This window comes from Astatotilapia calliptera, chromosome 7 (assembly GCF_900246225.1).
Source record: "Astatotilapia calliptera chromosome 7, fAstCal1.2, whole genome shotgun sequence".
In the NCBI taxonomy this organism is placed as follows: Eukaryota; Metazoa; Chordata; class Actinopteri; order Cichliformes; family Cichlidae; genus Astatotilapia; species Astatotilapia calliptera.
Window position 1 is genome coordinate 65,769,281 of NC_039308.1, and position 15,608 is coordinate 65,784,888.

The following is a 15,608-nucleotide window of genomic DNA, read 5'->3' on the forward strand; positions in this document are numbered from 1 at the left end:
AATGACTTGGGAAAGAGAACCAAAGGACAACTTTTTTTAAAATAAAGTGGTTTATTTAGAATAATCAAGGCAGCGACATAGCACCAATCAGATGGAAATATTCAGACATCACTTTAGTTCTGCACAGAGTGGTTTTCTTTCACGTGTGACCAGCTTATTCTTCTGTTATTATATGCAGCAATTACCGAAGCACCATTTAAATATTTACATGGAAGCAAAATCCCTTTCTTTTATCATGTGTATACTGCAGCAGGGATTATTGTCTCTCATATAGTATGTTAATGAATAACTGTTCTGAACTGGTACATATTTACTGCATAAGTCGTCAAAGAAGTGTAAATGAAATCAGTCTTTTCAAAACGAGTCACTTTCCTTCAGTAGGTTAATTTAAGTTTTCTTTTTCACAGGGGGAGCATCTCGAATAGGCCTCTTAAATAAACAGTTTTGTCTTTCTTTATTTTGCTTTCCAAGTCACAGTCAGCATCTGTTAGCTTGTACATACCTGCAGCTGTTCTGAATTTACTGATCCACATACTCACATGGTATTATTTTTTAATTAAGAGTTATTAGTGCATAATATAAAACATCTGGATTTTCTTAGCTGACTCACGGCTACACCTGGATTTTTTTTCCTCTTGTCCATAAAACATTCCAGATTTCAGAAGAGGAATTTAGAGCTAAGAATGAAGCCCACATGGTCTTGATTTTTTCTGCTGACCAGTCTTAAGAATAGAGAGCATGGCAGTGGATGAAAATAGGAACAAATTATAGAGAGGGGGGAGGGGGCTGCAAAAATCGGGGTTGCTTAGACAATTTTGCTAATCAGCTTCAGTTTGCACCTTGCGCTACCTTCACCAAAAGCCTCTCCTCCTCCCTTTTTGCTGACATCAAACAGAGGGACAAAAGTGCTTTTTTTCTTTGGATGCATGCTGAGAGTGTGAGAAACTCGTCTCCCTGTGGACACGTGACTGACGAGAGGCTGCGAGACAGGGCATTGCGCAGAGGAGGTAGCAGCTGGAGGCGTAGTTTAAAAAAAGGTCAGATCTGATCCCGGTTTAGCTGCGAGCGGATCAAACAGGACTGGACTGATGTCTGAGGTTGTGCTATGCTCGAAGCTGAGGCAGAGTTCAAGTCGACCTGAGCAGGTATGAGAAAAAAAAACGGGTCTGTTTACAGGAAAATGCAGATGAGGATGATTTTATTTTTATGTGAGTGGCTGAGAACATACTTCACCCCAGGTGCTTGTGGTGATGCTTTTCATAGCCCACTGCACTGTTAGAGCTGGTACCTATCAAATAAAAAAGCCACAATGATGTCAGACATATTAGCTTTACTTAATATTCAGTTTGAAGCTTTTATTCACTTGAGCTTCTTACCTAAGTAGTCCTTGTAGTCCTTAAAGTATTTGTGTCTCAAGCTACGTCCATCTGTAATTAAAATCACCGTTATATGCACAAACTGAATGAATGGATAAAGTTCCCTCTGTCAAATACTTGGTTTAATATTTCTGCCAACAGCTTCAATCACACGTTATCAGTTCATCTCGTGGCCGTCTATTCATTTGCAAGGTCACTCCAGCATGTTTATTTCAAGATCTATTTCAAAGGAGAAACCTGGCATCTAACAGCGTGCCATTTGCCAAGATAGAGACACCAGAGCAGAATGCTTGGCACAGCCTGGCATTCTCATCCTGCCCTGTGGCGCTTCAGAGCACAAAGCTTTGAGAGCAGCTCTATCAGACGGTTGTTGTGAAAGTGACATATAGATAGGAGAGAATGTGTGTTAAATTCTACATTTAAAGCCACATCACAATCATATGAGCGATCACTAAAACATTTAAGTCAAGGGAAATAAAATAATACCAGAGTTGCCGCGCTGCTTGATGCACTGTCCCCTGTTAGGGATGCCAGAGGCTGGGTTTCCTGGATTGATGATGTGGCACTCGTAGCCCGTAGGACAGTGCAGAGGCTCATCTCCATCCTCAGTAGTACTGCAGGCCTCAGCTAGTGGGCAAAAAAATACAAAAACCAACACACTCTGTACACTCTGTATCCAAGGAAATGACAATAAGAAGAGCAAAAGTCATTTTGTGCACTATATTCTGGCTTTCCTTCAAATAATTAAAAAACAATATTTCCCACAGGAAATGCCAGCATACAAATATAAACTCAGAAAAAAACTCAAAGTTTTAGAGTTGTTTTTTTTTAAAGGAAAATGAGCAGCAAGTCTGCCCTCCTGTTAATATTTGTGGAGCGTTGTATTTGAGACTGGTGGGACTATTACAGTGAAGATGTCTTTACAGTTTGTGATTATTATTGTCACACAGGAAGGGAGGAAAGTGACTTCTGATTAAATATCACTGCACAATATTGCACTGAAAACTCAAAAATGTTCTGCAGATGGATTTTCTGGACTCACATGTGTGTTACCCTTAACTGTTCAGGTGTGTGCCCTCACCTTGCAAAACCTCCTCAGGACCGTCTAGCAGCCAACCGTTACCCCCCAACCATCGAGGCTTGGGCTGCACCAGCCAGTCCAGAACTGCTCAAAACACACACATCCTTAGCTACTGCAATACTCAACAACAATACGAGGAAAAATATAACTTCCTGCATTTCTGTGAACATCAAAATATTGCCAACCAATAATCACTTTAATATAATTTGAAGCCCTATTTTAATTCCAGTCTGCTGGTTCTGCTGACCTGGTGGTGGCTGCACAGACTCCAGGCAGGCATAGATGCAGCCATTGTAGCAGCAGCGTTTGTGGCGCTCGCATTCTGAGTCTGAGCGGCAGCCCGGGACCTCGCAGGCTCGCTCTGGTAACATCTGGGGCGGCGGTGGACACCGGTCATTCTTTTGGTGCTGTGTGGACTGGGGATGATTGAGATACTCGTAATCCTGAAAGAGAGAAAGAAAGACAGATAAATGTCTGAAATATACCATGGATGGGGTCTGTTACTTTGATGCACGATACCCTCTCTTCTTTATTTAAAGTACTGGAACATATTACCCTGGAGGCCAATGTGAGGGCAACACACACAAAAAGAAATAGAGATACCGACTTCAGAATTAGTAGATATTGAGATAGATAGATATATGCTTTTTATTTTTTTAATAACACGGTTAAAAGACAACAGATCATAAAAATGCAGCTCTGGAGTCTGGAGTCACATTAACTTTGCAGGTGTCGCTGTAAACAAAACCATAATAAGTACATTATGGATGTCTCTGTAGGATTTCACATGCTGTTATATAAATGAATTTCAAAATAAAGTAAGTAAAGCTAATCACTGGCCTCCTAATACAAGTTTACTTTGATCAGTTAGTAAAGTTGAAGCACAGTAAGATAAGATAAGATAACCTTAGTCCCACGTGTGGGAAATTTATTTTGTTACAGCAGTGCAGTGCAAAGTTGCATTGAAGAATTAGAGAAAAAACACTGGAATAATATATCTATGAGATACTGTACACAATAGAATAGAATAAAATAAAAATAAAATACTATATACAATCGAATATAATAGAATACAAATGCTATATACAAGTGTAATACAACAATGCCAGAAAAGAGTATTGCGTTTAGTGTTATTGCTATTGCACATGTGTGGACGTGTGTGTTTGATCAGTTGAAGTAAAAGCTTAGTTTCACTGTAGACAGGAAGTATTTTCAGAATAGGTGCTGGCTGTGCTGCATGTATGTAGATTAGACTGAGACAGTTTCATTCAGTGTAATAATATCTGTGACCACATTGCAACCAGCAGAGGGCGACAATACACCTGAGGGAGCACATCCAGCACGCACTTAGCTGAACTGTGCACAGGAGCGGTGAAGGTTTGATTTCTGCATGCATGCCTGCCTACCAATACCTTAACCTGGATTGGTCAGGTGTTTCAGTGTGGGACCGAACACTTACTTCCCTGGTGAATGAGAGGGAGAAAGTAGGCCACTATGAAGCTGAGCAAAGATCCACTTCACACACAGTTCTGGCAAGAACAAGTGGAGGGAAGTGTTTTGTTTTTTTATTATATTTTTTTGTTCACTGCTGGTATTGAATATCTGATGTTGTGCACCACAGAATAAGTGACCATTCATTGTTCTGGGGGTTTGTGCACATGGAAATTATTATAGCAAAATCCCAAGAAGCACAGCTGCCATCAACTAAACACCAACTCTCATATTTTCTCATGAACTGTATTTACTTTTCTGGATGAAGCGTCAGTGTTTTCTCTCCTTTTAACTGTATCAAAATGAACAGTTTGGTTTAACCTCGGATCCTCCAGAGCGGAGGAACATATTTGGGGAATATTTTATTAATTGGCTAGAGTTTATTTTCTAAACTGGTCAAGGTAGTGCATCTCTGTCAAACTGTTTGTCATGATGTTGAAAGCACACGGTGCAAGAAACAAGTGAAACTGCAGCATCGTTTCTGAATGGGCCAGAGTGCAGATGAAAGCGAGAAAGAGGAATTTGTTTTTGTTTCTTCTTACACTAGATTTGTAATTAGATAATTGGCTTCTGGGTGGCACACGATCATTAAAACTGTGCTGTTTATTTGGCAGGCTTGCAGGCTGTTCCTCCGAACCAACCAGTGAAACACAAAAGACAAATGTTTGGCACTCATGGTGGCACCACAAACACTTTAAAAATGAATTCGTTTCTTCTGGCAGCTGGGAGCTCGGTGGGTGTTTGGTGTACGGGGTGAGGTCGGCGAGATGGAGAGAACGTTGTGTTCTTCAGTTAATTTGAAATTTCGATTATTTTACCGAGTTGAAATGAGATTCCTCTTTTGCCTGATACTTTGGGCCTGAAATTTGTTTCTCATCAGTCGTTTTGACACATGGACAGAAACAGGAAATAACTGGATACCTTAGTAAAGCTTTTCATCTCCAAAGAACAAGAATATTGTTTGTCAGTTTGCTGCGGGTGTTGTCTCTGATGTTAGTCGGTGGTCAGTGATTATTTTATTGCTTTTCTAGTTAAATTCCACTCTAATTTTTATGTGTATGCTGGCCTCATACAGACAGGAGTCTACTGGAGCTCCGTACTCATTCACAGCATCTCTTCTGTGAATGAGTACTACAAAGTTTGCTCAGACTGGATAATTACATAATGATTATTACACTATCTGAACTTATCTTATATCCGATCTGTTCCCAGTGTATCCTGCAAACCTCTCCTACAAAAAGCTCAAGCGTGCCCTTCCTGTTTATTCAACTGCATGCTTTTGTGTGTGTGTAGTTTGAACTTGCTCTTAATTATACCATACAGGCAAAAGTGCACACTGCAGGAGCCATTCACTGATTTATTACAGCTCCCCGAGAACGCTACCATCACCCATGCTGGTTCGGACTGTGCTTTGGTTAAATATCTGTTACTCTTCTTTTACTTTAACCACTTTGTTCTCAGTTGTCATCTCGTGATTTTTCCACTGCTGTACGCCAGAAGGGCTGTCATGCTCTGTTTCTTGAAGTCTATCATAAAATCTCACACACATCTCTCAGATGTTCCACAGTGTTTATTTACACTCCTGTCTGCTGCTTCTCCCCAATAAAGAAACTGCCAGCAGGCTTGTGTGTGATGTTCATGAATATCTGTGGGAATATTTTCCCCTCCATCTATCTATCTGTCACTGTCTGTACTCCATCTCGCTCACTCTTTGATGCTTTCATTTTCTTTCTTCCCCTGCTGTTGGTGTCGAAAAGCAACACAACAGTAGCTTTAAAGTCTGATCTCAGTTGCTGATTCTTTCACTCGTTCCAATTTCTCACAGAGAGGTGATGAGGAGAAGCCACCACGCCTGGCTCCTTAACTGAACTGAAATCTGACCATTTGAAGTAACGACAAAACAAAATCGGAGACAGATACTAACATTTTCTGCTTCGTCTGTGCAAGGATGCAAGTGCACGAGCACACACATGCACAGAAACTTGGATCTACAAACAAACCAAAGAATATATATAGGCTGCTGGTGCAGCCTAGATCTCTCGGTTGAAATCTAGAGGTGATCGAGCGTTTGCTCTGGCTGCACCAGAGTTGTGCAACCTTCCGATTAGCATCCGGGCGTCTGACTCTATTCAATCTTTTAAATCACGGCTTAAAACGTATTTGTTTAATCTTGCTTTTTCTACCGGCTAAATGCTGGCCTTGTTTGCAGAGATTTATTTATTCTTTTAATTTTCCTATCATGCTTTTATTTCCGCTGTGTGTGTCTTGTCGCCATTGTGTTTTGATGGCATAGTTATATTGTGCTATAGTTATATTTTTTCTATTGGTGGCTTTTCCTGTGAACATAATTTTACACTTCTATTTTTTTATGACTCTGTTTATACTTGTGTTAATTTGTTTTATGTTAAGCGCTTTGGCATGTCGTTGGTTTTTAAATGTGCTCTATAAATAAAGATTGTTGTATATATTTCCATGGTGTACACACAGGTAAACGTGTTTGGTCTTTTGGTTAGGTTTCAAGGTTTCATTTTAAATCTGGAAGATCTTCAGCTTTTACTAAATGAAGAAACTCACAGCACACATCTGGTTAGATTTTGTGTTGTGAGACCCAATTTCCTGCTTCTAGAGCAGCTGTCAGTTTGACAGAAAGACAGAAGAGCAAACGCAGCAGGCTAAGTTGTGAGGAAAACAGACAAACTGTAAATCAGTAAGACATGAGAGCTTTAATGAATGATGGGAAATCATGTTGACAGACATCATGTTGGTTTACACAACGTTCCTACAACAGAAGGAATGTTTGGGATGATTTGGACGGGAGTTTATATTTGAGGTTTGTGGTACTGAGCAATAATCTGCTCCAGTGTTATGTCCAGTAATGTGCTGCTGACCACCAGACTCAGATCTAACTGGAATTAATCCTGCTTTGAGCTGCAGAGTTAAATAGCTGACAGGTCATGTCTCAGAAAAGAAAACAAATATATTCATTAGAATATATTAATAATAACAGAAAAATTATCCCAAATTGTAGATTCTAAGCGAGAATAGTGTTACACTACTATGATATAACTGATGGTTTATAGCTAATGACCAATGGCTGCAGTAGTTTCCTTCATATTGACACTCTGTCCTCTCAGAGCTCTGAGCCTCCACAAAGCAAATCTACATGTTTAAAGTCACCATATTTAAAACTTCACAGCTACAAACGTGGCCTGGTCTTTCTACAGTCAGCGCCTTCCATGCATTTATAAATCCCAGGCTTACAGACTTTTCCCCTTTTACCTAATAATAAACAATAATAATATTACACTTCATTTACAAGCACCTTTCAAAACACTCAGGGGCCCTGTACAGTAAATGAACAAAAACCAAGTAAAAGAGCACTAAAAATAAAGAAGTTAGAAGTAGACAGTGCACATGTGATCACAGGGGGAAAGTAGTTTTAAACAGATGAGTTTTGAGCTTAGAGCAATTGCATACAGCTGGAAACAATATTCCTTGCATTAAAGTGTTCAAACTTTAGCTCTGAAACTGTTTGCATTACAAGACAAGCCATCACCACCAGTCTGCAACATTTACGCCACAAATGTCCACAAATCTCTCAAAGATCAGGCAGCAGTTGCATGCTTATCCTTCAAACACATGACCAGACAAACGCCAGGAAGCCCAAGTGTTTCACGTTCTGCTTAATAGCAGATACTGTCAGAAGGGCCCACATCACTTCACTTAGATGAAACTAAAGATTTATAATGCTACTGTGAGACACTGCTTTGCACACGGGCATGCCCAGGCAGATGTCTGAGCCAGACTGTGTTATGGCTATATGAGACTAAACAATCTGGTTGAGTGGTGGGTGTGTGCAAAGCAAATCTGGAATCTGAAAATCTGGGCAATGATTTGGTAAGAGGGGGATTTCCAAAACTTTCAAACTGAGGCGCTGCTGAGGTATTTATCTCAGACATAAGAATGGGTCCATTTCCTTTTTGTTCCTTTTAAGCGCTTAAACAGAACAGGCAATCTCCAGCCTGATTAGACAGGTGCTGAAAACTGGCCTAATTCTATTAGCATCTCTATCACTCTGACCATTGCAGCCTTTAGGCCCATTTCTTACCTAAATACCCTGATTACATGTAAATCATTCTTAGACCGGCATGTTTCTATTGAAGCGCAGAGATGGAACATGGAAAGACTGTCATGCAAACACCTTTCTTTCAAAAGATTTACAAGTATACTAAATGATCAACTCTTGGTGTACACAGTGCATGTAGCACTTCTCTTAAATCCAAGTGATACTTTGGTTTTGGGAAAATGTCAGCGTGTTCTATCCATTACTGACCAAAATACATTCTTTAAGGTTAAAACAAACATCTGCCAAAATCTGACCTCCTCTCCTGTATTAATATACGAACCTACTTGCATGTAAAAATTTCGAGACAAAATATCCTTCTGTGGAGTGTGTATGTTAAATACTGCGTGACTATAATTTGTCTTTCTGTATGGCCTTGGCGTTATGAATGAGGCTGAGTGTGTGTATGTGGGAGATTTAAAAAAAAGAAAGATTGCAAGATACCGAGATGAAAAGGTTCAAGGAGTAAAAGGCAAACTCTGTCTATAGAGCTGTCTCAGCATGTTCCAATTACTGCAGCTTTGAGGCAGAGTCCAGACGGACGGTTCTTTTGGCCCATCCTGAGAGCAGGAGGAGACCAGAGAAAGATATTTGAGGGAAAACGGAGGGTGGTGTACTGAGAGAAGCACACGGTCAGCGGGGAAGAGAAATCGGGTCAGAACGAGGGTGGAATGGTAACAGTTACATACAGTATTAGAGAAAGGCTGAAAATGAGAGACAGAGGCCACAAACAAGTCAGAAGGTGAGAACACTGAAGCATGAAAGGTTACAGAGAGGAAAGGCAGCACGCTACAGTGAGCCCTTGTTAGAGATGATCAATCAGCTACACTGAGCTGAGTTAACAAGCGGGGGCCTGGCCTGCAAATTCAGTTCCTGCCCTAATAATCCACTACACACACACACACACACACACACACACACACACACACACACACACACACACACACACACACACACACACCAACTAATGCTGAACATCCCATATACCCCCCACTGCTCCTATAGAATCATTACTTATTCCAACCTGTTGCACACTCTCTGTTACTCTTCAAAACTCGCCTGTCTGAGTGGATTTTTCATGCATCTATAAATCAAAGCACATCTGCTCTCAAACCGTTGTTTCGCAACGGTGAAAGAAATGTTAAAGTTCTCTCAAGCAAAACACCGACTCTTCTCCAGACTGAACTACGTACTTACTCTGTTACATTTTTGTTGATCTGATTTTTAGCATTTTTTTAAATGTATTTGTTTCAATGTTTCATCTGAAAACTAACAAGCATGCCTATCTCATACAGTTTCCGTTAAAAGCTACAATATTTCCCGATGATAATAAGTGATCATATAAAAAAAGCTAGCATCGTGTGGATTGGGCCTATTTAATCAAAATCATGGTCATTACCTAGCCACAGTTAGCATAGCTGGGACATGTGGGGTGCCACAAATCTAATTTCACGCTCCTGGGTTTGGAAAAGTCCTGAATTAACTTTCAGAGCTGCAATTTGTTGTTTTTCCTCCACGACTTTGGAATTGATATAAAACAAGATATAATATATAACTTTATTTACCAATTTAATCTGATTTAAAATATCCAGCTGGTGATTGTAGAGTAAAAATATCTATTTCTTCCTTTGAGTATAAAACCTGAGTAAATGCACTTTTTCTGTAAATGTGTTTTGTACTATGCCACAACACTATCGGTCATTTTAATCACAGCCCTCAGGCCTACTCGAACACCTCTCACCTCAGACACAAAACTGCCCTGACAGCTCAAAGTGCCTCCCTGTAACCGAGCAGACATTGTACTGCAGTGCTGTGAGCTTTCACCGACTTCCACTTTAAAAGATTCTCTAAACAACCCCGAGACAGAGAAATACACACACTCGTATGTACAGTAGAAAGGTGAGGTTATGTGCCCCACCTTATGGTTGAGTCCTCTTTTCCTGATTCTTCTGGCATCACTTCCTGTGGACAGGACCAACAGGGACAGGAGCACCAGCAAAGAGCCTGGCATGGTCTGTGTTCTGCACATCCCCCTCCTTCTTCTCCTTTATTTTCTCAGAAGTATTCCTTCTTCCTCTTTATTACAGAGATTTACTCGGAGTTTGTCCTGTAGCTGTTTGTAGGTCCTCTGGTTTGTTGCCTTTCCAGCTGAAGCAACAACTCTGGGTGCTCAAGTGCAGCCAGAAATTACACAAGCGCTCTCCCTCCAACAGGTCCTGCCTTTATATCCGGCTGAGGAAAAGTGACGGGCAGAATGACAGAGTAGAGAAAAAGTAGAGGAAAGTACAGAGGGGATGAATAGAGGCAGTACAGGAAAGGAAGGAGAATTGTTAGGGGGAGTAAAGAGGGGAAGGGAGAAACAGCAGCAGTCTGTGCATCAGTAACTGAGAGCTGAAACTGTCTGCTGGCACAGCGTGTGCACATGTCTCTGGAAGAGAGAAGGGGAGGTGAAAGGAGGGAGGGAGGACTGTTGGAGAGGGCAGTGAGTGTGAGACCGCCCCTTGGCCCCTCGTTGCATCTTGTAGCACATCTGGTGATCTTTATGTAAATTTGACAGCATTTTGTCAGCGTGCATTTGTGACTTATTTTATTTTATCTCGTTTCTTTGCACGGGGTTTAAAAAGACTTCACTGCTGGCCTGGAGTTCATACACGCTTTTTAACTATTAACAGTCCAAGATTGAATTACAACAGAGTTAGGACACACCTGATTCATATGGCAAGGTGTCTGAAATTGCACAAATACACCTAGCTGTCTGAATGAGTGTCCAAGTGTGAATAAATACAAGCTAATGTTTGCTGGCAGAGCACTCACAGTGATTTCAGTGGCATTGATCCATGCACAATAAAAGCATGTGGTGTATTCCAGGGAAAGGGGCCTCTCTGTCTTTTTCTCCCCCCCCTTAAACTAGGACGCCCTTCATCTCAACCCCACCCCCCACTTCCCCCGACTCACCCCACCACCTTACCACCGGACCTTTCTCCCCATTCTTTGCGTCTTGCACTGAAAGGGAGAAAGAATGCTAAGCCGGCACAAATCTCAGTCATTATTAGTTTTACAGAAGCAGAGCCGGTGTCACTGAGAGAGAGGCCCCTGGGCTCACTTACACAAAAGACAAAGTAAAGCAAAAGCAAGGGAGAAAAAAATGAAAATGCAAAGGGTAAGGGGTGGACGACACGGACAATAAGATATGACGATAGTGGAATTTAATGAATGATTTGTTTCATTTACCTTCCATATTTATGCTAAGTTATAATTACACTCCTGGAATGCTGGAGTGGAATTCAGCTGTCCCGTTTACAGCAGTGCTTCCCAGACATGTTCTCACATCTACATCCTGCCCTTCTTTCTAAAGGTGGAATTTACAGTATAAACGAGTATAACCAAACAAGACGAGATCAGGATACGGTTGAAACAATCCAGCCAGCAGCTACAAGATATAAGAACATATCGCTCTGAATACAGTTAAGTAATAAAACTGCTGGTCTGTGGCAAAAAAAGAGTCTATTGCATCTACTTTTATCTACACTGGGAATCAAAAAGATCAGTTACTGTGGTTTTGAAAGCAAAACATTTTCCCCCTATTTGTTTGATTTTGAATTTCAGTTGCTCTTTTCTTTTTAGCAACACCCCAAGTGCTTTAAATGCACAACAGGTCCGGACTACAGGGTGGCCAGCTGAGCACCTGTAGCCTTGCTGGCATTGCCGAAGCGTGTAAGGCCTTTCCTGGAAAACAACATCAGTTAAATGCATGCATATGTTGCTCCAAATAAGTCCCAGCTCTATATTATTCTGGATACTTTTGGTTGATAACCAGTGTCCATGATTTTCTTTCACACATATGATGAAATTTCCAAGTACTTTTTAAATTAAATTCATCCATTCATACTTGCATTTTCTGTCTGCGTTTCTGTTACAGGGAACAGCATCTGAACTATTTTGGAAACAATGTTATATGTGTGTCATCTATATAAGACAGAAATTAGAAAGATAAGGGGCTGGACACCTAAAAGAAAATCTTTGATTGCAGTCTGTTTAGAGACAGGCTCCTCTTGAAAGGCAAAAAAAAAATCCTTTCATCTGACAGCTGTTCTCTGGAGAAAAAGATGCATTGTAGTTGTTTCTGGGAGGATGGAGTGTCTGCAAATCTCTGGGGACTCCATATTAAATCCTCTCTGATTCTGATTAATTCTAGCCTGATTCATGCTGTAATGTTTGGTAGCTCTCCAAAGACAGATGTGGCTCAGCGGACAGAGCAGCCCCTCTTTTTCATGTTTGTACACGAGCAGAGAGTGTGATTTCATAGAAGCCAAAGAGGTAAATGTGTGACATGTGTTTCACAGCGAAGGCCAGCTTGTGCATCTGGACAGAATCTGTGAGTTTCAACAGAGGTTACATTTAAATAGTACCAGTAAGCTTTGTGGTTGGGGTCTACTGTAGCCAAACATGTACACACACCATGCATTCATACCACAGATGCTTGAGTTTCCCTATATAATTCATCATATTTCTTGTTGATACTGGGATTTTTTGCAGTAAATAATGGGATAAAATGTTCATTCCTCATGCTGTTAATCTTAGAGACTGCAGGAGAGGAGTTATTTAGTGCTGAAGGTCTTTAACACATTGCCAAAGGCTTCTAGGGATAATATGAACCAATCACTGAGGTACTACAGAAACATTAAGCAGTACAACAACAGCTAGTAAACCTACTCCAATCACATGGACCAACCCTGACGTCTAATGTTTTGTTACCATGATCTTAGCAATAAAGGAATGAGCTTCTGCAGATTCAGTCCACAGAGACTTTATTGCTGACTCTGTGCATTAGCGTCAATGTAAGGAGGACGAAATGCACGGCAACATTTAAATGAACCAAAACCAAAGATTTACCAGATTTTGTGAACATGTGCTAAAGTGATATGTGGAAGAAGAAAATATATTTAAAATTTGTTCTGAAGATTGTTCTTTAATGTGACTTTAATGTTAAATGTGCATCTTTTGCTAAAGCATATAGTTAGGGCTGGACCAGGTGACCCTGAATCCTCCCTTAGTTATGCTGCAATAGACGTAGGCTGCTGGGGATTCCCATGATGCACTGGGTGTTTCTTCTTCACTCACTATGTATTAACAGACCTCTCTGCATTGAATCATATCTGTTATTAACCTCTGTCTCTCTTCCACAGCATGTCTTTATCCTGTCTTCCTTCTCTCACCCCAACCAATCACAGCAGATGGCCCCGCCCCTCCCTGAGCCTGGTTCTGCTGGAGGTTTCTTCCTGTTAAAAGGGAGTTTTTCCTTCCCACTGTCGCCAAAGTGCTTGCTCATAGGGGGTCATATGATTGTTGGTTTTTTCTCTGTATCTATGAAGCGCCTTGAGGCGACTTGTGATTTGGCGCTATATAAATAAAATTGAATTGAAATGAATCTTTGAACAACGTATTGCATTAATTTGGTCATAGAACAGTAACAAGTAAGACAAAGTAATGGACACATTTGTTTCACCTGAAGATGGTCCAATTGATCATTTACCTTCTATGTTGGAAAAAACATGGATGTTGGAACCAGAATGGCTGAAAATGTAATTATTAAAACATTTCTGAAATAGTTTAGTGACAAATAAACTGACAGACAACATGCCATTTGTGGAGTTATGCAGGGGTGAAACCAGCTTTGCGAGTGAATAGATCATTTATCTTTTTGGTGTGGCTTTTAATGTTTATTAGCTTTTTGTGTGGGCTGCGTTTGTATCAGTGAGCTGAAGCCTGAAGCTGAAACTTGTCAGATTATTCATTTCTAATCAGGCCTGTCAGTTGGGGTCAGAGGGTCAACGCAAGAGGTCACAGGTCAGCTGCGATTGGTTAGTTTGAACTCGGCTGCTGAATGTGGTCAGGAGTCAAAGTTCCACTTGGATGAGCTTTAACCCCCTGACACACGCAGTACATATGACAACAATTAGCGGAAAATTCTGATAATAAATTGTGTGTTTGGTAATTAGATGATCACGCTACATGATTTCATCCTGCAATGCTGTGCCAGAAGTGACAGAAGGATACCCGAGCTTTGTTGCACTTGTACAGAGCAGAGGGCAAGTTTTTACAGCACTTTAACTCCTTTTGATGTTGTGTACATCAAACGGCAATAAAAGTCCACCTTGTTTTATTTTTCACTAAGTCACATTGAAAAAGGTCCAGCAGGCTTTCGCTGCTTCCCAGCATTTGGTTTTAATGTGTCTGACAGAATGTAAACTCTGAGGAACCAGTTGGGATCAGTTACACAAATCTGTGACTTAATTGCAATTTTACTGATTGTTCTCATGTGTTTGCTTTTTTGTTTTCTAGTTTGAAAACTGAACTTTAGCAAATGAAGCAAATATTATACTACATGCAAAGATTGGCCTTTGATGTGCGTGATCTTTATCTACTATAACGCACATACACACACATATGCACGCACACACACACAATTTATTATTATTAAGTGTATTTAAACATGTAGTCGGGATAAGGACGAGCAGCTGAAGTTCAAACTGAGCATCAGAATGGGGAGAAAGGTGATTTAAGAGGTCAGATTAGAATGGCCAGGCTGCTTGAAGATCGCTAACTCAATTAACCTCTGATTAAAGCCAAGGTATGCAGCACATCTAATCTTGAAGCAGTTGGGCAACAGTAGAAGACCACACTGGATGCCGCTCCCGTCAGCTAAGAACAGGAAACAGAGGCTCACTTGTGGGATTGCAGTGGCATTCCTTCTAATTTGCTAAACGAGCCACTGATGAGCTCCAGTAACTAAAGTCTGACACAAATGACAGGAGATGTAATTCAATTTTAAAATGCCAACTTTGCAATGATCATAATTACATGGTAGAAAAAACATGAGCTCCCAGGTATATCGTAGCTCTTTGTCCAAGTCCACATGATGCCACTCGTTAAAGGGAGCATTAACATTAACAAACAGTCAAAGGCACAGATACTTGCTTATCTTTATATCTCAGTCAGGCCATATCTTATCTTAAGGACCTCATAGCAGCATATCACCACGATGGAGCACTTTGCTCTCAGACTGCTGGTTTACATGTGGTTTATAGGGTGTTTAATGGAAGAATGGGAGAGCAGTCACCTTTCTCTGCTTCTCCCTTCACCTCTTTTCACACTCAGTGTGCATGTAATCATTAGTTATTCATAAACTCCCCGTCTTCCTCCCATCATCCCTAACCGGTCGTTGGAGATGGCCTCACTGAGCCTGCTTCTGCCGGGAGTTCTTCCCTGCTAGTGTCACTGAATGCATGCTCACAGGTGGTTTGGTTATTGGGGTTTTCGCTCCGTTATTGTCTTTAACTTACAATATAAAGTGAGTGTTGCGATTTGGCACCAGATAAATAAAACTGAAATGAGCTGAGCTTACATCATGGATGTACAGCCAACAAATCTGCAGCAGCTGTGTGAACCTGCCATGTCAGTATGGACCACAGAGTCAGGAATGTTTCCAGCACCTTGTTGAATCCACGCCATGAGGAATTAGAGTAGTTCTGAATGC

The 15,608-nt window shown here is 40.8% G+C and overlaps 1 protein-coding gene across 2 annotated transcripts; it reads right to left on the minus strand.

Moving 5' to 3' along the window:
- On the minus strand, positions 1-13,114 carry wfdc1 (WAP four-disulfide core domain 1). 2 transcript variants are annotated; one of them, XM_026176702.1, is made up of 7 exons: positions 9,990-13,114; positions 2,705-2,900; positions 2,458-2,541; positions 1,863-2,003; positions 1,377-1,427; positions 1,234-1,288; positions 1-1,137 (listed from the first exon to the last, which is right to left on the minus strand). In XM_026176702.1, exons 1-7 carry the CDS (start codon positions 10,098-10,100, stop codon positions 1,128-1,130), a joined length of 648 nt encoding a protein of 215 aa, XP_026032487.1. In that variant the 5' UTR covers positions 10,101-13,114; the 3' UTR covers positions 1-1,127. The 2 variants fall into 2 exon arrangements, with proteins under 2 accessions (XP_026032487.1, XP_026032488.1); XM_026176703.1 differs by having other exon boundaries at positions 4-1,137; positions 1,229-1,288.
- Between the last annotated feature and the right edge of the window lie 2,494 nt (positions 13,115-15,608).